The 21,175-nt window shown below is 34.0% G+C and overlaps 2 protein-coding genes across 5 annotated transcripts in view; one reads left to right on the forward strand and one right to left on the reverse strand.

Annotated features, from left to right (window-relative positions):
* The window catches only part of MCTP1 (multiple C2 and transmembrane domain containing 1), a 591,691-nt gene extending 580,331 nt beyond the window's left edge, over positions 1–11,360 (forward strand). For 2 of the 3 annotated variants that reach the window (XM_032156816.2, XM_032156817.2), the window contains 4 exons: positions 146–255; positions 4,056–4,165; positions 6,392–6,489; positions 7,393–11,360. In XM_032156816.2, coding sequence (XP_032012707.1) covers positions 146–255; positions 4,056–4,165; positions 6,392–6,489; positions 7,393–7,464 — 390 coding nt within the window. In that variant the 3' untranslated portion in view covers positions 7,465–11,360. The remainder of the gene's footprint in view (positions 1–145; positions 256–4,055; positions 4,166–6,391; positions 6,490–7,392) is intronic. The other variant, XM_058440710.1, reaches the window with a different exon arrangement.
* SLF1 (SMC5-SMC6 complex localization factor 1) overlaps positions 119–21,175 on the reverse strand; it is a 92,970-nt gene continuing 71,913 nt past the window's right edge. Inside the window, exons 21-25 of one of the 2 annotated variants that reach the window (XM_032156811.2) lie at positions 17,004–20,063; positions 14,956–15,049; positions 13,128–13,204; positions 6,673–6,775; positions 119–444 (exon numbers count right to left, since the gene is read on the reverse strand). In XM_032156811.2, the coding sequence (XP_032012702.1) occupies positions 19,582–20,063 (482 nt within the window). In that variant the 3' untranslated portion in view covers positions 119–444; positions 6,673–6,775; positions 13,128–13,204; positions 14,956–15,049; positions 17,004–19,581. Of the gene's footprint in view, positions 445–6,672; positions 6,776–13,127; positions 13,205–14,955; positions 20,064–21,175 lie in introns of both variants that reach the window. The other variant, XM_058440709.1, reaches the window with a different exon arrangement.

The raw sequence follows: 21,175 nt of genomic DNA on the forward strand, positions 1-21,175 counted from the left end.
ATCCTGATATTTTCATGGGTTCCAATTATCCATTTATACACACACGAAAATGAAGTTTAGAAATGTAAGAGAGGGACAACACAAAGAATTCAAGCAATGAAGAGTACCTTTACTCATACAGAATTTCTTTTTTATTGCATTTTAGGACAGTGAAAAAAAGGGATTTATAAATAAAATCTATGCCATCCAAGAGGTATGTGTCAGTGTCCAGAACATCCTAGATGAAGTGGCTTCCTTTGGCGAAAGGATAAAGAAGTGAGTGATGGTGACATGTTAGCCCCGGTCTTCTGTGGGATAAGGTGTCCATTTGTTTCTCGGAGGGTGAAATGCCACATTCTTTTTGGCAGGGGACACTCCTTCTGGGTGCTCTATTGCTCAGTTTCATCATTATTTACTTTATTTCTGCCAGTCTTTGGCTTTATGAAAGTTCTGTCAATTTCCTTCCTGAAATTTAGAACATATTGGTTGGAAAGAAGTCATACTTGTAGCTTTGAAGAAATAACACCGTCCTAAATTTTAGCACATTTTTCACTGTGAAAGACTTTGTTCTTAAACGGAATATGAAATTGTGATAGGAAAAAAATAAACCAAGCTAAATGAGGACTTCGGGTAATTAAGATACACCTGTATTTTATTATTGGTCTAGTTATATTTTCATCAAGTGACACTAAATTTTTAAAAAAATATTTCTGGTACCCTGCAAAAATTTTTCAAGTTTGTATTTAAATAGCTGAGATCCATAATTATCAATAAACTAATGCTCTTTCATTTAGAAAATGAACACAATTTTTAAAATTATAAAAACAGAATCCCTTTTCCTTAACTTTTCAAAATAAATATAGCTTCATGGGGCTCTAATGCAAAATTAAGAAACTTACATTCTTATATACTTATGTGTTTTATCTAAACTAATGTTATATTTTTTTAAAAAAGGTGTATTTACAGCAATTATCAGTTAAAAGATATACTAAGACCCTCATACTTCTAAATTATGTAAAAATTGGCCTACATAATGATTGCTAATGGTCTATTGAAGGGGTGCCAAATTCTGGACAAACCTTTATTTTCCTAGTATAATGTATCTATTCATTGTTTGTTATTCATAGCCAGAAATTTTCTACAGATTTGAATCCTCAGGCATACATAGAATTTGAAAGGAGTAAATTATTTAAACTAAAGGTGTGAGTCATTCATCTGGTGCCTTTCATGTTGTAAGGGATAATGCATTTTATTTTGTATATTTCCACATGTGTAGGTGCTGAGTTTCCACTTTCTTACATTAGACAGAACAGCCCTCATCTCACTCCCAGATGTGCCTTTAGGAAACATTCAGTCTTGGACTTCTGAAGACTATTCCCGTATCTTTTCTCTCTCCTTCTTCCTCTCATCTCCAAGAATGTTTACCTGTCCTCCACACGCTATCCACTGAAACAGTGTGAAGCCCTGAACTTGGGGCATTTCCCCATTGAGTGTTGTCTTTTATCTGGGGTACGGTGTGCTGATACCTGACAGAAACATCTCATTTATACCAAAAGACCATGGATCAGGCAGTGAATGCCTGAGAGGAAGAAACTCCTTTGTAACTCTCGGTGGTAGAAGGCCTCAGAACAGATGCTTGGCTGGAAAACATGACTAGCTGAGGGATATGACCAGATCTTGGCAGTGGTTCAGCCTAGGGAAAACCTGGGTTTTGTAGAACTTCCTATGCTAAGGTACAGGAATATGGCACAGGAGCCAGTGAGTCTTGGAGGAGCCACCTCTCCTGCAAAATGATCTTTTGGATGCTAAAAAAGAGAAATTCTCCTGGGGTCACATGGAATTAAAAGCATCTACCCAGAAAGCAGACTCAGAAGCAATCTTTAAGCACAAAATGAAAGGGCTCTATAATTACGTCTTGTTACTAAATAATCATTCCAGAACTTTCTTGAATTGCATCCCTTTTTGGGGGAAGATCATATTCTAGATTTAGATTCCATAATGCAGAGTGTAGAAATAGAGAAGGGCAGTTTTATTTTATTTTTTTTTCTAACAGCTACACTGGTGGGGATTCTTTGCCATTTATCCTTCCAATAGGAGTAAGGAGAACACAGGGAGTTCTTCAGTGGGGCTGCCCAGAAGGAAGGTTTTCTGAGTGAAGAGCCAGTGCCCTCACACATGGAGTCGTGTGATGGATGACTCTGAGCTGAGCCACAGGAAAGCAAGCAGATCCCCTTAGCCTTCTGTTCTCTCGAGGCACAGGTGTCCATCAGGAAGGGAAGGCATGATCCTTTACCTGGTGAGTTACAGATGCTCACTCTTGAACATAAGAGGAAGAACACAAAGACAGAAAAGCCAGACCCCAAGGATTACTGAAAATAGGATAACCAGATTGATCCAACATTGACTCTTTCAGTAGAAAAAAATTTTAGGAAACAATTTTGACCTAGAGAGAGACAAAAAGCAAGCTACATGCCACAAAGCTAAGGAACAACTAATTCCCAAGTATTATGCCGAGGCATTGTATAGAAGAAAATCTTTTTAGCAATCAACCTTTATTGGGTCAAAATTGCCCTGAAAAAAAAAAAAAAACTCACCTCAAGTAAGTACAATATACAATACCAGGAAATTAGAAGAAATAAAAAACACTAACATTTATCCACATGAACAATATGTTTTGCTGAAGTGTCTTAGGGGCCTTCTCACTGTCTCGTAAGAAAAAAGTGCCATAAATGAGATTCCTTGAGTTGATTAGTTCTAATAATTTCATCTTGATTCACATAAACATGTTACCATCACAACCAGTCTTCCTTGACACAACAAAAGCTATCCCCATTTTATAAATGGGGAAAGGGTTAGAGAGATTGACTCAGCTAAATCCACATAACAGAATCTAGGCTTTGAATACAAATCTGCTAACTTCTTGGCTCTCAGGCTAAAGGGTCAGACGACATGATATGTTAGTTCCTCTTTAGTGGATGAACATTTAGGAGAAATTTCAAAGAATGCAATGGTATGCCTGTAAATGGTGATATAATTATATGCCCAACCCTGGAGGCTCTACACAGTGTTTCTATTTTCTTTATAATGTTGGCACACTCTTAAGAAGTACCAGACTGGCTTCCACACAAAAAGCCTTAAGTGATTATAATCTTCCCATGTTCCAGTTCCCTGATTTTCTACTTTTAAAAACATTTTTACATCATAGTTTTTGCCTTTGTCTTCATTTTTCTTTTCCCTTTTCATCTCAGTAAATTCCTTCCCATCTCCTCGTACTTTTTTTTTTTGTAACTTCTACTTCTGTTCATTGGTGTCGTTTCCATTTGTTATCATGTCTTGTTGTCAATACTGAGCCTTGCAGCCTTCTCTGACCCAGTCCTCTACGTTACCAATTACTTTTGCCAGAATGCTGTCCTTCAACAAGGAGTACATGAGAGAGAATAGTACGCAATGCTGATTTTATTAATTACCTATGTACTTCTGGGAAGAAGGGCAATAAGAGGTGAATTTTTGCAAGGCTAACTGTTTTGTTCCTCTTTCCTGATTTCCAGTTCTATTTGCAACATAGCTGAGGTAGGACAAGTGAGTATTCCTCTAAGGAATTCTAACATTTAGAGGATTTTTTACACAACCATGTAAGAGTTACATCTACGAAGAGTTGCTGGCAACATTTTATTCCCAACGTGGGGAATACTGAGAGTTGATAGAAGGAAGAATGGTGGGTCCAGGGGCATTCCCCTCTGAAAAGCCAGAGAAAACAAGGGTGGGTACTAGTCTTAGCAGTAGAAAAATAAAGATCTTTCATGTGGGGAGTCACCCAAGTAGCACAATGGCTTTAGACTCTGAAGTCACCTGGAACAATCTGGAGGAGTTGGCAGCAAGACTCTTTACTTGGGCCCTGTGTTCATGGAACTGAGCAGATTATGGCTAGCCTGCGTCCTCTGATAACCTATTACAATTGGAATCTATTCCAGAGAGAAATGCAGACTAACTAGGTCCCAAGTTGGAATCACATGTATTTTAATATTTGAAAAAAGTATGAACTACTCAGATTGCTGATATGTTAATTTTCCATTCAGTACTTTCAACTGGACTGTCCCATTCTTAAGCTGGCTGGCCATTATAGCCCTCTGTGTGTTCACAGTCGTCCTGTACTGCATTCCGCTGAGATACATTGTCCTTGTCTGGGGTAAGTAAAGCCTCCCCCACTCCCCCCAAACTGTCTTAGCTGCTAAGAACAAACTATGTTTAAGAGATGAGTTACACTGTCAGCAGTTCCCTGTATTTATCGTCATGAAGCTACTCCATGATGCAAAGAGACAGGTCAGTTAAAAAATCACAACAGTATAAAGATTTAGGTCCACCTGCAAAATGTATTTTTTCTTATCTGGCACACTAGGCTTCATCATACTATAAACATGTTAGTTGTGCAGATTCTTCATATATCAAAGTGTAGCTTTGTCTAGATATCCCTCTGATTTATTTTCACCATTTATATACAAACAGAGGCATTTCAATCCATATGGTGCATTTAGGAAAATATGCTTTTTTTTTGCTGTTGTATTTTATCTTGTGGAAGTATATGTAAACATGGTACTACACATGGCTGCCGGTTTAAGAGGTCATCTTTAGCATTCGGGAAAAGGGTCCTTGGCACTTGCAGGTTCTTTAGGAACAAAAAGATCCTTTTATGTGTACTAAACAAGAATGTTTCTATAAAGACCTACATCAAAGGTGATTTTTTTCGGTCCTAATTTTTAATGCAACTATGCTGCATGCCAACGATTCTTACGCACCTGGGCTCCATTTAGGAGACTGTCAGTTGCAGCATTCTTCTTCTTTTTTTTTTTTTTTCTTTCCTGACAAAATTCTTGGTTTGGAAAACAATTTTCAGTCTCTAGGATCTACTATAACATTAATAATATATAAACTAGACTGGGTAGAAGAAGAATTCTCTACTTACCCCTCACCTGCTTACACATACACCTAAGATTGCTAAAACAAATCAAATACAAAATGCAAAGAACCAAAATGAGTCTTAGCTTCGGAAAGCATGTGCTTACACTGAAAGCAAAATTCTTTTCTTTTTAAGGTTTTTGAAGAAATATATTGGAATAAAGTGAGTTCAAGTCTGATGACTCTAAGCCCTCCACTTTTAAGATACTTTGTCCCTATTCTTTTTGGCCCAACTTGCTGTATATTGAGGAAGCCCTCTTACCCCTTATTATCACTATAATTACCCTTTCAGTCTGGGTGAGAGGTGGGGGAAATGGTAATTATTTTTTCCTTTCCTAATTTCTATAATTCAAAGAAATTCAATTTAGACAGCCCTTTCATTATATAAGGGAAGAATAATTTCCACTATGTTCTTGCTTCCTATTGTATATTCATCTTTCATTTCTTCCTGATAGTTAAAACAGATGCTGCTTTACAGAAAAAATTAGAGTAGAATGTCATGTGTGGCAGTTTATTAACTCTAATCTACCTAGGGTCAGACCTGCCTTGGCTTGTGGAGTCATCTCTGTTGCAATAGGTGGTGGTGAATGCCCTGTTCTCCCAGGTTTGCAGAAACTGGAGCCCAGGGCAGACATCTAGCTGTGTAACCTGCAGTGCCCTCACTGACTAGCTGTCTTAAAAGTAATTTTGCAGGATGTGTTTGGGCCTCTTCTTTCATCAAACAAAATAAAACAAGAATGGTATTCCTTTAGTGGTAGGTGATTGCTGAAACATTAGCCAGAAATTTAAGACATAGGTCTTACATGAGGAGATGGACCAAAATCAAGATTCCAGAAGTTTATTCTGCATGAACTCCCTGAAGAGGAGCCAAGATGCTCTAGTTTATGGCTCACTTTTTACCAGTTTGTTGATTTCATGTAAAGGTGTTTATTTTATTTTATTTTTTTACAAAGTTGGGGGCAAATCTTTTCATTTCAGGTTTGAAAAAAACATCATGTGTCTTCTAAACATTTAGCTGGCATAACAGCAGCACACACCCCCACCTCCAAAAAGGTGCATCTTTTGGAAAAGGGGAAACCAAATAAGTTAGACATCTTGCCTTAACAATCTTAACCCAAAAAGTTGGAAAGCAAGTTTCATCATAAATGAAATACTAATGCAAGGCTTCTAAGTAGACTGTAACACAGGGGGAAAAAACCCAAGATATTGCTAATTAACCCCCAGGGCACCTCCTTTATTTCCCACATAGAAAGCCTTTCCTGCCTGGAAGAAGCTACTAAGGTACAAAGTGAAAAAGCAGCTGAGCTGGGAAGGAGGAAGAAATGAAGGAGAAAAAGAGGAAGAGAGGGAAAAAACTGGGTGTATTGATTCATTGAGTCAAGGCATACAAGTTAGATCTTCAGATTACTACAACACTTTTGTCAGAAATGTGCTTTGTTTAACTCCAACTTTGTTTCAGGCATCAATAAATTTACAAAAAAGCTTCGGAGTCCATATGCAATTGATAACAATGAACTACTTGACTTCCTTTCCAGAGTCCCTTCCGATGTACAAGTGGTATGTAGGTTTCGTTATTATTATTGCTATTATTTTAAGGTAGTGTGGCACTGCGTTTTAGCTTTTATATCCTTCTAATTTCAAAGGCTTTAGAAGAGCTGAGTAAAATTAATAAAGCCTGTGTAGCAGATTTTACCAGTCAAAAATTTAGCCCACCTGGGGTGTTATCCAAGAAGAACTTACAGAGAATGGGAGAAAGAGCAGTTGCATAAAGAACCTTCCACAGCTGTCAGGGAAGCTCCTCCTTCAAGTTAGTTCAGCTGGAGTTTGTGACAGGGAGTATGACCTGAGGGGAGGAAACAGGAATATTAGATGATGAAAGCAAAATATGCCAGTGGACATTTAAGAAAAAAAAAAATCTTTCCAGAATTTGCAAGAATTACAAGTAAGTTTTAAAGAAGTAGATTTTGGAGATCAGTGAGGAGAGGAAAGCTGACTGCTTTTTGAAGAGTGGAGCGTAGCTTTCAAAATAAAAGTTTTTTTTTTTTTTTTTTTTTTTAAATCCTGAAGCTGGGTTACAGTGATACCTTTTTCATTTGCTATGACATGACAGTGGGCTGGATGGAGATTAAGACTGTATTAAGCAAACACACGATAAATTGTAAAAAACCATTAATGAGCCCTTTAAAAAACTGATGTAGATGGTTAGTTTTAATGTAATGTGTTATAGACAGTGAATACCATTACTAAAGTTCACATCAGGGCTCCATGTAGTTTCCAACAGGATTTCCCTTATTCTTGCTCTGTCATTCTATTGCTTTCTGTATCTCAGCTGCAGATCCCATACAGCTTCTAGAGTGAGCACTTTCTTCCCCTCAGCACAGTCTCTCATTCCTTTGCTTTTCCTTTCTTTGCCAGAAAGTGGCCACCTGACCAGTCTTCCTCTGAACTCTGTTTAAACAGGTGCAATACCAAGAACTGAAACCAGATCCTTCTCATAGCCCATATAAAAGAAAGAAAAACAATCTTGGCTAGCCAGCTCCCAGCACTGAGGAGACCAACATCTGTTTGGGAAGATAAAAGAAAAAGCCCTCAGCCTCAGCAGCATTTCCTTTCTTTCTGCTTTTTATTTATTTTGCCTTTTTATCATGATCGAGAGAATTTGTAAATAGTGTACAAAGGCATATGTCTTTGAAAATATACTTCTATTGTACAGACTCAACTTGATAAAGGTTTTGCTACTGCTGTGTCAAAGCCTTGTTAGCTGTGGATAATAATATAACACACTGAAAGAACAAATATAAGAATGATAACACTGGAAGATATATTCTTATCTAATTACAAGTGGATTAAATACTCACCTGTGCTCTGATTAAATCTACATCAATTGTAAATGTCAATTTGATTTTAAAGTTTTTTTTTTAATGTGACTATTTTTTATCTGAAAAGTAATCCATTACAGTTTTCTATGTTTTATACATTTCAAAAGGGAGGGAAATTCCAAAGCCTGAATAATGGAATGGATGCATTTCAATTTAACATATATTCTGGCTTTAGATCCCGACATTCACTCCTGTGCAAATTACTTAGGTATGACTTAGGCTGATTTTAAACTAATAAGTGAAGGTACATTCATTCACTCCCTCAAGAGAATCAATACCCAGGTTAGAAATTTTTCTTTATAGAATTTCAATCATTCCATCTAAAACCTTAAAATCTCTACAGGACTACATAACATAAATACTGCCAGTTTATAAATGATTGCCTATCTGAATTTTTATACCTACCACTACTTTAATTTATACAGAGTTAGTTAGCAAATTAGCAACCCAGTAAGTACAGTTATCAAAAATACTAGGAAACTATATCCATATCGCTTTTGGTGTCAGATTGTATCTGTGCATCTAAAAATATTTTAATACTCAAGTGCTCTCACAGAAAACCTCTGCTTTCTCATTAGATTACTGAAATGCTTTAATTCATACTATGATTTTGTTATTAGTGTGAATTTTAATGTAGAGAATTCAGTGTGCTAAGTGATATGCCAGTGTTTCACTACATTCATTTATTTAAAAAAAAATCATTCTTGATTATGCATGAAAACCTGTTTTGTAAAATAAACTGCTTGGGGGTGGTGGCTGCCTTTATCAATGTTTCACTATTATCATAGAATCTATACTTAAAAATTGCATTCCCAAGACTCTTAAAGTAGTTTTTGTATCTCACTCCCTGGTATACTAAGGGAGCATAACTCTGGAGAAAAAATAATTTGGTTGGTTGAGAATGTCTTACTTCCCTGACGTGGTAGGGGATTACACTCAGTTGAAATTGCAGCAGGCAATGCTTTGCACTACTTTATTAATAATAAACTTGGATGGGGTAAAAGTGGGGGTTATACTGGAAAAACTATAGAAAAGCTAAAAGAAATGTATATTTCACTCTAAAGGAAGATTCTTTAACAATAAATGTAATCTCATTGAAGCTGATTTTTAAAGTATTTTTATTTTTGAGGTAAGTTGTTAAATACTATTTCTTATAATAGAACTATTTTGATCTGTTTATATACTATGCTTGAATGTCAATTAAATTCCCTTTCTACAGAAAGGCTTTGACCTCAACATGCTTTATTTAATGTATCATGTTGAAAATGACATGCTTCTGTCTGCATACCATCACTGTTTGTTGCTAAAAGCATAATGTTCCATGAACATGATGTTACTACAGAAAGTTTATTGATAACTGTTTGAAATAACTTTCAATTATACCTTATGTGAGACTTTCATGTTCTGTGCTGACAATGTCTACTCAAATGTCTGTAAGCCTGATATTCTACAACCTCAGATGTATCAATAGTAACCATTAACAGATGACTTGTTTGTTTCACTGTATCAAATTTCAGATGTTTAGTTCAATGGTAATGTTGACTACACATTCACTGCATTAAATACAAAAGAAAATAATCTTTCCCATGTATAATCAGCACTTTTTTTTTGGTGGTTCAGAGATTGATGAGGGATTGTGTGCATATTCTTAAAAATTATATGTCACTTGGAGAAAAACAGATTTGGTTTAAACAAGACTTTTTTCCTGAAACTCTGACTCTTACATGAAAACACCTCTGGAGGGGTGAGCAACCAATGAAATTAATAGAGGAATAAGAACTAGCTTGAGGCACAAAAGTGATATTCAGGGAAATCTTCATTGCTTTTAGAAACTACATTCACAGGCTGAAAACAATATGTATAGTTAAAATTTTAACTATTTCTTTCCCCTTCTCACATAGGTGCAATTCTGTCTTGAGAGTTGCCTGACTTGCCTTCATTTTGAGATTTGTGATGTAAATATTTCAAGTTATCGTAAGAGACTGAATGTCACTCAAACATCTACTTGGACTGCTAACTATTGTAGATATTGTGAACTACTAAATATATTCCTTTAGTATCTTTCCGTGAGTAAATTCACTGAGTCATTAGTTATATTTATAAACTATTACTGACATTTGTTGTGATAATTCACAAGAAATATTTGTGCTTTTAATGCATATTTGTGCTTTTTAATTTTTCCCCACTTATCAAAAAGAACATAATAGTACTTCTCATTCATTCTGGTACTGTTCCAGACTCAACCTGATTGATTGATAGGTTCTGTAGGAATTCCAATTTTTGAACATTCTATATGCACTAGGATAATCTGAGTTTGGAGATTCTTTAAAGGACTCTGTGATATATTTATCGAATACCAACTGTATGACCCTGTTATAGGCAACGGTCAAACCAATGATTGTATATTAAAATCAAATCTGGAGTTGAAGTACAGTGAGAGCCAAATTTGATACATTTCTAAAATTATCTTTTATAAAATTTTTATTCTGCATTTAAAAGTGAAGAACAACTCAGAAGTAAATTCTTATCTAGGGACCACAGGAGCTTTTTTTCCACTTTGATCTCATATCTAAGGTCTCCTATGCTCAAAGTAGTCTACATTTGTATTAATGTTATTCAAAGGTAGTAATTTCGGCGAATAAACTTGTTAAATGGGCCTAAATGTTTATAATGTTGACTCAGCATTAAGAACAAACAGGTATAAGGCAGTTATACCTTTTTGCTCCAGAAATAACAAGTAAAGACAGCTACCATTATACTTCTTGAAAAACGTCTCAGGTATTGCTAAATTAATACTTGCTTAAATCCTTGGGCTTTAAATGAATAGCGTGATTTCACACTCTAGTGTGAGTGTGTGTACAGATGTCTATTCATTGGTTTGATTAGGGTATCTAGAATCAGCCTTTTCTAATTGCTCAGTCAAGTATAAATTAAAACCACATAGAAAATAATGTGGTAAATTCTTTCTTACAATAGTGTCATTCCTTTCAATTATAATTCTTTTTCTTGGGATGACTGGTGTAACTCACTGAAAGAAAACATTTTTTTTCTTTTATTTTTTGATGTAAATGTTACCCTCTGGTACCTCGGTTTCTTTTATATAGTGTCAATTTGTATAGAGGCAGTCACATTATAAGATTTGTTTCAGCTGAATGGCTAAAATTTGAGAAATACTACTGAAAAATCTCATTAAAAAAGAATAGTATGCAAATAAAAACTATCAAATGTCCAAAGCAAAACTATCAAATGTCCAAAGCAATACAATGTAGAAACCAAGAGCACCATGAAAGGTTTCCTGGAACTTAATGATTCTATCTGTGCTTTTCAAAGGAGGGATCTGGGTTAAGAATCAAAAAATAAAAACAATCAAATATTGTAATTGACCTCAAATGAGTTTCAATTTATTGGGCTCTTCCCTGACATTCTAAGCTTAAAAAAAAAAAAAAAAACAAAAAAACAAAAAACTACAAAAACCCAAACAAAAGAAGTGTTCCATTACATGCACAAGCAGTATTTTTGTAAAGACAGGTTTTTAAATTTATATGATTATCTGTACCTCCAAATGTCACTGAAAAATTATTACTCCATTTTTTACAAAGTAAAATACACTGCTGTTCTGCTTTAGTCAATTAAGTGTTATTATATTAGGCAGAAAGATTTGTTTCAAGGAAAGCGGAAATGTTTTAGGTAAGTAGCCGTGCCTAAGTTTTTTCAGTATGTAGCAAAATTAAAATTGCAGTGCAATTATCCCCTACTACAGATTCTTCAATGCTCCTTCCAAAGAGAAAAGGAGTGGCCAACCTGAGTCAATGAGTGAACCTGAAAACTATCTTATTTTCTCTGGAGGAATACATTTAAGGAGATCCTGAGGCCTGGCTGAGTGGAACTCACTCCCACTTGCTAGTGGGAACTTGCTCCCACTACTGAAGAAAGATGATAATATAGGTTCAGCTTCACTTTCTAGTCAAAGACAAGCTCAAAATGGCTTGAGTCCATTTGAGGGATTTTATTTTGCCAGAGTTCAAATGGTGACAGGTTTGGAGGAAATGCTAAATTCTTAGAAAAAGCACACCCGGCCCTCACTACCCATACTTGCCTTTTGCATTACTGGAGACACCTGAGAATAGTCAAGCATTGTTACAGAGACAGCTGGACCACAGAAGAGAGATGAGGGGAAGGAAATGACAATATTTGTCCCAAGCTCAAAGAACCCTTTTTAATAAAGCTATCAGAGAACTGAAACCTTATAACTACATGCCCCACAAAACATTCTTCTTTTCTACCGTAGTAATTATGAAAAGTCAAAATCTCTTGTGTACCTTGTAACACTGCAACCATGGAAAACAATTTGTCAGTGTCAAGAACTAATAAGCTCTCTGTAAAATTTTACAAAGATAGAAGTGTCTATTTGCTATTATACAAGGCGGAGTATGTAATTCTGTCATCTTTGTTTTATAATAGAGGAAGTAGCTAACAATTTCTGAGCAAAAAAACACAATGGTATACCTACCTCTTACGTTTAGCCTAAAACTCTTACAAACTTCAGTTTCCATTAACAGAGAACCTAGCAAACATAAGAGGGTCTTTGAAGCACACGAGAAGCCATCCAGAAAACACTATACATATCTAACAAAGGAGTTTTTAAACAGATTAATGTGATGTTCCATTATTTGTGTGAAATTGCTTAACATCACTTTTAAAAACATTCATTTTCAGAAGTAAGAGAAAAACATTTTTTAAAAATCAAAACATAAAGCACTTGGTAATTTAAGCAAGAGCAAAATACTCTGACTTATGGATTGGGGGTACCAAGTATTCACCATCCAATCTTGCACACTACGATGCTACGTACTTGATACATAGTACATTTAATGCATATGTACTTGATTTCCCTCCCATAACTGTGACAACAGCCCTGACCGGTAGGTAAGAAACCTTCCCCTCAATGACAGATTGATACTATCAGGTTGTACTATAGTTACCATGTAGATATCCAGGATATTTATACAAAACACAACTGTAAAAAGATTGTTCTAAGTTGTACTACTTAAAAGAGTACCTTTCAAGAAGCTATTCTGCCGGGCTTCACAGAAGAGGTGCAAAATAATATGCTCTGAGAGAGCTGTGGTAAGACACTCTCAGAATTCTCTCAACAGAGGGTTGTTTGTATCTGCACTAATGTTGCAAATAATAAGTTATAAAGTGGATATTTTTTCAGATTGATGATAGAAGAAAAAAATTCTTAATACAGTAGTATCCTTTCAAAGCCATTTAAGGTACACTCTTTGAATAAATGTAGCTATCATTTAATCTTACCAGTTTCTCCCTGCTTTTCTGTGTCGAATCTGAAAAGTCTCACCAGAGAACAAGTAATTCTTCAGGTCCCATAAATACTAAAATCACAAAGTAAAGATATGTTATATGTTATGACTCCACATAGTATCCACATGAGCAAGTTTAATCTTTAGCAATTTAAGAATACTACAAAAGAGTAAAGTCCCCCCAGTTCCCACTTCAACATACTTGGGGCTCCATTTTGAAGTGTCTTAAAGACTAGAGAAGCATATCAGTAAAGTGGTCAGATTCACTTTGAAAAAAGGAGCACATGTATAGTGTATTTTTTGAGATCTGTGTTAGATAATACTAATTATACTTTTAATTATATCCAGCTTTAAATAGTATATTAAAACGGTAATTTACCTTTTAAAAATCCAGTAGGTACCAGTTTAAATAAGGCAACTTTAGAAAAATTTCAAGGACTGATTCTTACTTAAATCAGGAGCACTACTTTCAAAATAAATTGGTTACTGGTATTATAAACAAATATAAATCATTACAAAGAAACCTGGAGAGGTGAAAAAGAAATATCCAAAATTTTTTCACATAAAGACAATCACTATAAGCAATTTTTTACTTACAATCTTTTTCCTTATGTAATTTAGAGAATGTATTTATGTTATTATTTTTTTAAAAGAGAGTCTTGCTATGTTGCTCAGGTTGGCCTTGAACTCCTGGGCTCAAGTGCTCATTGTGCCTCAGCCTCTCAAGTAGCTGGGACTATAGGCATGTGCTACCATGTCTGGCTGAGAAGATCCTTTTTAATAACATTTGGTTTCAATTTTTAAAATATGAGTATTAGTAAAAAATGATATTTAGGTAAAAGGTCCAACCACTTTTAATAAGTAGCTTTCAACTCTCTCTGAGTCCATTTCCTCCAGTAACATGTATGAACTTAACAGTATTTTTGGGAGTGTAAAAGAACTGAAATGACAGGAAAATAAGAAATGAAACATCAAGATTTGCCTGTGAGAAAGGACTGAGTATTACTATTCGAAACAACCTTTTTCTCACAGGAAGACAAATACCAAATGATCTCACTTATATGTGGAAGCTAGGAAAGTTGATCTCATAGAAGTAGACAGCAGAATGGCGGTTACCAGAGGCTGGGAAGGGAAAGGGAGGGAAGGCAAAGATGGGGAGAGGATGGTCTCAAGGGCTACAAAGTTAGTTAGATGAACTAAGAAGTGCTGATGTTCTATTACATAGTGGGGTGACTACAGATAATAACAATGTATTAACTAAGAAGAGTAAGTGCTGATGTTCTATTACATAGTGGGGTGACTACAGATAATAACAATGTATTAACCACCATGATTTTATCATTATACAATGTACACATGTAATGAAGCATCACACTGTACCCTAATAAACATGTACAGTTATTATGTGTCAATTGTTTTTTAAAAAACAGTGAAAAAAAATCTAGCCTGTTTCTGATACCATTAGAACTGGAATTTCATTATTCTTTATTTTTGGTTAAATTGAATTTCAACCAAAAGAACCTTCTATAAAACAATTATCTGGACCTTTGGTTTAGTTTATTGAATATCATTCAAAATTTTCAAAGACCCAGTTTATTTCTGAGATTAGTCTACATGCTTTTTGTGTGATTTTACACCTTCACTAACTTCCATCAATATAATAAACAGTACCTAGAAATCTTTACCCCTTGGATTCCTTTAACCAGAATGATTCTTAACCATTTTTCCCCTCATCCCCTTGTCCAGTTTGCACCATTACAATTCTGCTTTTAAGTTTTCCTAGAAAATTATTTAAAACACATATTTTAACAGATTTTACTTACTGCTCGGTAATTTTATCTCTAATGTAAAAAGGAACGAATGCAAAGTAGAAAAATGCATCTTTAGGATGAAGCCAGATAACAAGGATATATATTCCTTTAAACAAAAACAAAAAAACTATCATAAATCAAACTAGTCTGGTCATTAGAAAAATTTATTAAGAGTCATGACATAAACCACTGTTGACCTAACCTTTAGGTTGAGAAGTCACTGACAACAAACTATTTTCATCTGTCAACACTTTAAGATTAATGATTTTTCAATATTACTATTTATTTCACTTTGAGACAGAATAGAGAAGTAGTGGTAATTTTAGTTCATCTACTATCAAGATAAATGACAGTATGATAGGTATAAATTCAAACCTGGATTCCAGGTTTTCAGTTCAGCGCATCTTACTTTCTGGAAGTGCTAAACCTTTTGTTTTGTTTTTTGTTTCAACTTCCACTCTTTGGTAGAATGAAATTGTATGTCCCAAACTAGTGAGCCATTCTCTATTAATGTTTAACGTCCATAATACATTAACATTCGCTTGATCCAACTCGGATACTTTGGCAAGGAAGAGGATTATATCTACCAAATCTGGGTTCTACATCTAAAAAGATTTGGGGCCATGATACAAAAATGACTAATTTGGAAGTATATGTTTTAATTCTAATTGGAAATAACTATAAATACTTGAATAAGGGCTTTTGGGATCTATATTTGTTAAAGGCAGTATGATATATTACATATATAACAATATTGCATATTTGGTTAGAAATACGGTTTAATAGTCACTTTGCTGACTTAATATTGTTGATCTTTAATTCCGCAAGTAGTTTAAAAACCCAGAACAGAGTTCATTATACGTCTGTTTTAAAAAGGGGGTGGGAGGGATCATCAATATATCTCTTGAAAAACAAAAAGTATAACATTCTAAAAAAAAATCACTTATATCTAGTACTAAGGATTGTATTTCAAGCTTTTTAAAAAACATAGTTTAAGTGTATTTATAATCAAAACTATATACTTACACTAAAAAAGACATAGTAATAAATTCAAATATAAGAAGTATTAGGAACAGCTTGTACATATTTTAGATGTTCTGTAAGATTAGTATTTAAGAGGACAAACTCTTTTTAAACATCTAATAATCAATGATGTTAAAAATGTTTTATTTCCTTTGAAAAGGTCTTCTTTGAGTAGGATTTGCATTACCTTGAAAATGTATGCTCAAAACCAAGTAAAACAACACTTCAACCTTTTCTAATTAATTTATAGCCTATAATAATTTCAAAATATATATCACAGCAAATAACTATCAAAGTATATTCTCCAACTACAGTTCATTTTAACCTACAAGGTGAATTTTCTGATAACGTATTTTGATTTACAAGGAATTAGTTAACAATTCCATGTCTCCTGTTTTGACAACACCAGGCAGAGCCTAATTCCAATAACGCTATCACTGACCTTTCTAACTCAATCCACATTTGTCATAAAAACAATTATCATTCCTAGTTTTGCAAGCTCCACGTCAGCAGGAGGTGCAATTGGCGTGAAAGCTACGTGATAAATGCCTCAGGGAAAGAGTGCCTCATGTCACTCAAAGATGACCCCTTCCTACTGATTAAGGAGCAACAGTGACAGGTTCTCATCAAGTTCACTGCTTAACTGGAAAGGTGTATAAAGGCATAAGGAATGCACATTCCACGAATATTTTTTTTCATGTGAAGGTATTCATTTAATTAACTTTCTATAACAGCATAAACAAAAATGGCAGATATTTTCTGGAGGTTATATAAAGTATCTTAGTGTTAATGCATTTGTGCTTGCTTAAAAATACTAAGACTGCAAAAGCACACCCTACATCCTATCCACTCTAAAATAAAATTGCTAAAATAATACTCATCAAAGGATTAAAGTACTGGACACTTGAATATTCACATTTATAAACTAAAACAGAACACCAATTATTACTGAAAATTTCAGGAACCTACAAAACTGAAATTAATTTTTTAGCAGATGTAGAAGACACTAAAATCCACAATACTTAAGCCTTATTTACCTTCCTAGACTGTGGGCCTTTCCTCTTTTTTTGTAGTTAGCCCTTGTCAGGCACACCACCTGGTTCAGAGTAGGTGTTCAAGAAATGCTGAATTCAAAAGAATTAATTTCACATTTGACTTTTATGAGGATAAATGTTTTTCTGGTCATCTTGGAATGAATAAAATGACAGAATATATATATATATACTTGGATGATTTTATTCTGCAAAGTGAAATTAAAAATTAACAACCTAGAAAACTCTAACTTCAAAGAGATTTAAGAAACTGCCAGTAAACACTGCATGGGGAAAAGCTGAATCTTAACTGCTCAGAAATCTCCTCTCCAGCTTTATTTACACTGTAATAAGGTCTCTTATAGAAATTTTTAAAAATACGATTCCATAGAACTATGATATCATATCTGGCAAAATACAATGAAGAACAGCATTTCTCAACCTTGTCTTCAGCTGCAACTTTGAAAAGTCTGCAATTGAAAATCTAGGACTAAGACTATGAATTATACTTTACTTACTGAGAATTTCTTCTTCCTATACCTCCAAGATAGATTTGGGCAATTATTCAAGGCAATTATTATTATGCTTTCTAAAATAAAGTATAAGAAGTAATGAAGCCTTTTCCTGAAAATTTAAATTCATACTAATATACTGGTATTGTTAGCCAGGGCACAGAACACAGTAACCTATGTTTGCCATGTTGGACTTTCGAAGAAGTGTAAAACTTCTTAAAGGCAGAGACCTCAATGACATCTGTTTCACACTTCATGTCATCATTGCTTGTAGAAGTTGGCAGACAGAAGAGTCAATTATGAAATATTAATGCTAAATGCAATTAAACAAATACACCTTATGAACATCTAATTTGGAAAACTACTTTGTACTAACAGTATAAAACCCTAACTCATGATGTTGATTACTTAATTACCTTAGAATTACTACCAACTTAAACAATTACTATCTTGCCTTTTGTCTAAATGATTCATTATAATCAAAAGAGGAGGTAAGAATTAGAAAGGAAATATTTATTAAGTGTCATATGATGTGATAGGCTAACAATTCTATCATGACAAAGATACCTTGTGTGATTTCTATTTGACATGTAGGAAAGCCAAAGCTCAGAAAAGAATTTGCCTTGCAATTTATTTATTAAGAAACTAGACAAGGATTTGAAAATGTGTATGATGTCAAAGCCTATGTTTACAAGTTTATATTAGTTTACCAAGCAAACACTATCCCAGACACCTTGACAAGTGAAGTAAAGAGGTACTCATTGGAATAAAAAACGTTCTTATTCATCATCTGGAGAAGCACTTTACTCTCTATAAGTATTTAAACTTTTCTTAGACAGTCTTCACTATATCATTTTTTCTCTGATACTTTGGCAGATTAATAATAAAGAGATTTGTATGATGCCAAATTTGAAGGCTAAATAGAAACTAGTATTTCCTGAGTATGTGTGAAAAAGTACTTGTTTAAAATATTTTTTCATACTGATGTAGCAGTTTTCAATTTAGATTACAAACCCAGTAATATGATACTAAGCATCTGTATCTTGTTAAAATATCTATTTCCAAAATAAAACTGAAGTGTGTTGCTTTAGCAGATTAACTGCTAAAGTCATCACTTGAATTACATAAAAGCTAAATGGAAGTGTTTATTTTCCACCTGTATCATAATGTAACTTACTCCCAGTAGCGAAGAAACTCCAGTTTCAAAGGTGGTTATTATCCACACCCTTTTAGTTTTACTACAAACTGCTATTAGGAAAAACTGCAAATTAAAACATTACTACTCAGTAAATTCATACTATATATTAAGATCTTAAATAGTCTCAAATCTATTACTTAGATGCCACTCATAATCTTAATATTAAACTCATAAACTTATGCAGCAGAATGTTTTCAGGTACAGAATATTGGTTACATAGGGCAGCAACAGATACATTTTGTATATGAACTGCTAAAATAGATCAAGGAATTGAATTGTCAGACTCTGCATATTTGCTGCATTTAAAAACCAAAAGAATATTATTACTGTAAATTTTAGAAATGTTTATTTTAGAAACACACAAAGCTAAAATGCATATTTCAGTCCAACAACCTACAGAGAAAAAATAGGGAGCTACATGTTTTTGTTTAGTCTTGTTTTTTCCTCAAAATCCATCCCTAAGAGTCAGGAGCTACAAGTTTATAGGTACACATTTGTATGAATATGCTTGCCATGATTCTAAGACCTAAAACATCTAGAATACAGAACATTACATTCTGATTTGAAAAAATATTTAAATTAATTTTACATGTACAATATAATATCACTTTCAGAACAAAAAAAATTAAAGTAGAATATACTAAAACAAAATTATTTTTACTTTTGAGTCAAATACTACACCCTGGAAAAAGTCAGAAGCCCATACTAGAGTTTTGTAGAAGTGTTTTAAAAAATGCTTTTAAAATTTAGCAAGGCTGCAAAGTCTGTCAATAAATAAATCAAATTACTATCTGTCAGTAAGCTATGAAGTCCACAGTAAGTACCAATGCAAACTGAACAGATTCAGAAAGTCAATCCATACTTTCTAGCATCATCATGAAAACTCCGTGACTGACCGACACATCATTTCCAATGTTACCATCAAGGACTCAGTGTGTACTCCAGGACACACTTTCAAATTCTCAGGCAGTTCCTTAAGAATATGTGGGAGTTTCTGCAATGTCTTTATATTTTCAGCATAAAGATCCAATAACCAGTCAGTATGAACACTGGTGGTTTCTTTATGACTTTTACAAGCCATAAGCAGTTCACTTAGATGAGTTAACCCTTTGGAAGCTAAAATGAACTCTGAAGATAAATCAAAAATTGAACAAAAATTTAGCAACATCCTACTAAGTAAAAAGGAGCCAAATTCAAGTTGCTGGTAATGAAAATGTTTCTCTGCTTGTGCATGAAAGTTCTCCACTGTATCTTCTATTTTTGTAATAGCAAACAGTTCTTCTTTGATTTGAGGTGAAACCACATAATCCAAGGGCAATTCTCCCTTAGCATTCCTCTGTTGTAAAAGCACTGGGCCTGTGAAAAGAAAATGCAAAATGTTGCAAGTAAAACATTTCTATTTTGGCAGCTTAACAGCTCTTTTCTCCTTTTCCCCAAAGCATCCAGGGCTTTCTTTACAATCATATTTTGTATTAATTCATGTTGACACAATTAACTGGCTATATATATAGACTAATAAAGGTACATTAAAAACATTCTAGTCAATTACCTAATAAGGTTTCCCCAAACGTGCATGCCTTAAATAAATAATAAATACAATTACAAATAAAAAAAAACTTTTATAAAACTTTATCAATTGTCATTTTAAAATAAGAATTTCAGTGTTCCCAGAAGAAACTGTAAAAATGTATTTATCTTATAAATTCTATACAAGAGCCTCAGGGGTATCTCAAAATACCATCAAGAGGAAAAAGTAGTGCCCCTTTCCTTGCTAATAAACAATGCTAGCAGTGCAAAGACTGCAAAACCTTGCCAGATAGAGAACAGTTTTCATATTACCCTTGCTTGTGTTCAATGTTTAGTACAGGTAACTGGTTCATACAAATTACATATTAATTCTTCTAGATCAAACTCAGATCTCATCCATCTACACTAGTTAAACTCATTTAACTACCTACTTAGAAAGTACTAAAGATAGAGTTTATCCCCTAAGTACTAAAGGATGATGTGGAGAAGGCAAAACATAACTCAGTATTTGGTTACATAGCAAAAGTATAGGAGTACTTTGTGCCTTCATCAGTCAAGTCTTATAATTATTTATGCACTTGGCCATAAAAATGTTACAGGAGATATAAAGATTTTAGTACTAGCAGACATAATCACAAGGTCCTACCATTATAACATAGATCATATTGTCAGAAAGAGAGAACTATTATAACTGTTAAAATTCTTAATGATAACACTGATCAGACATATATAATAGCATAGATATAAAATGTACTTAATATAAAAGATCAACCATTGATATATGATTCATGTATAATTTATGGAAAGAAGATAATTCTAAAACAAAATTAGGCTCCTTTTCACTGTGCCAACATCTCAAAAAAACTGTTCCAAGTTACTTCTGTTTAAAAAAAAAAAAGACAAAATTATGGACACAGGATATCAAAAGTAAACAAAGGTTT

This window comes from Hylobates moloch, unplaced genomic scaffold, assembly GCF_009828535.3.
Source record: "Hylobates moloch isolate HMO894 unplaced genomic scaffold, HMol_V3 SCAFFOLD_6, whole genome shotgun sequence".
NCBI lineage: Eukaryota > Metazoa > Chordata > Mammalia > Primates > Hylobatidae > Hylobates > Hylobates moloch.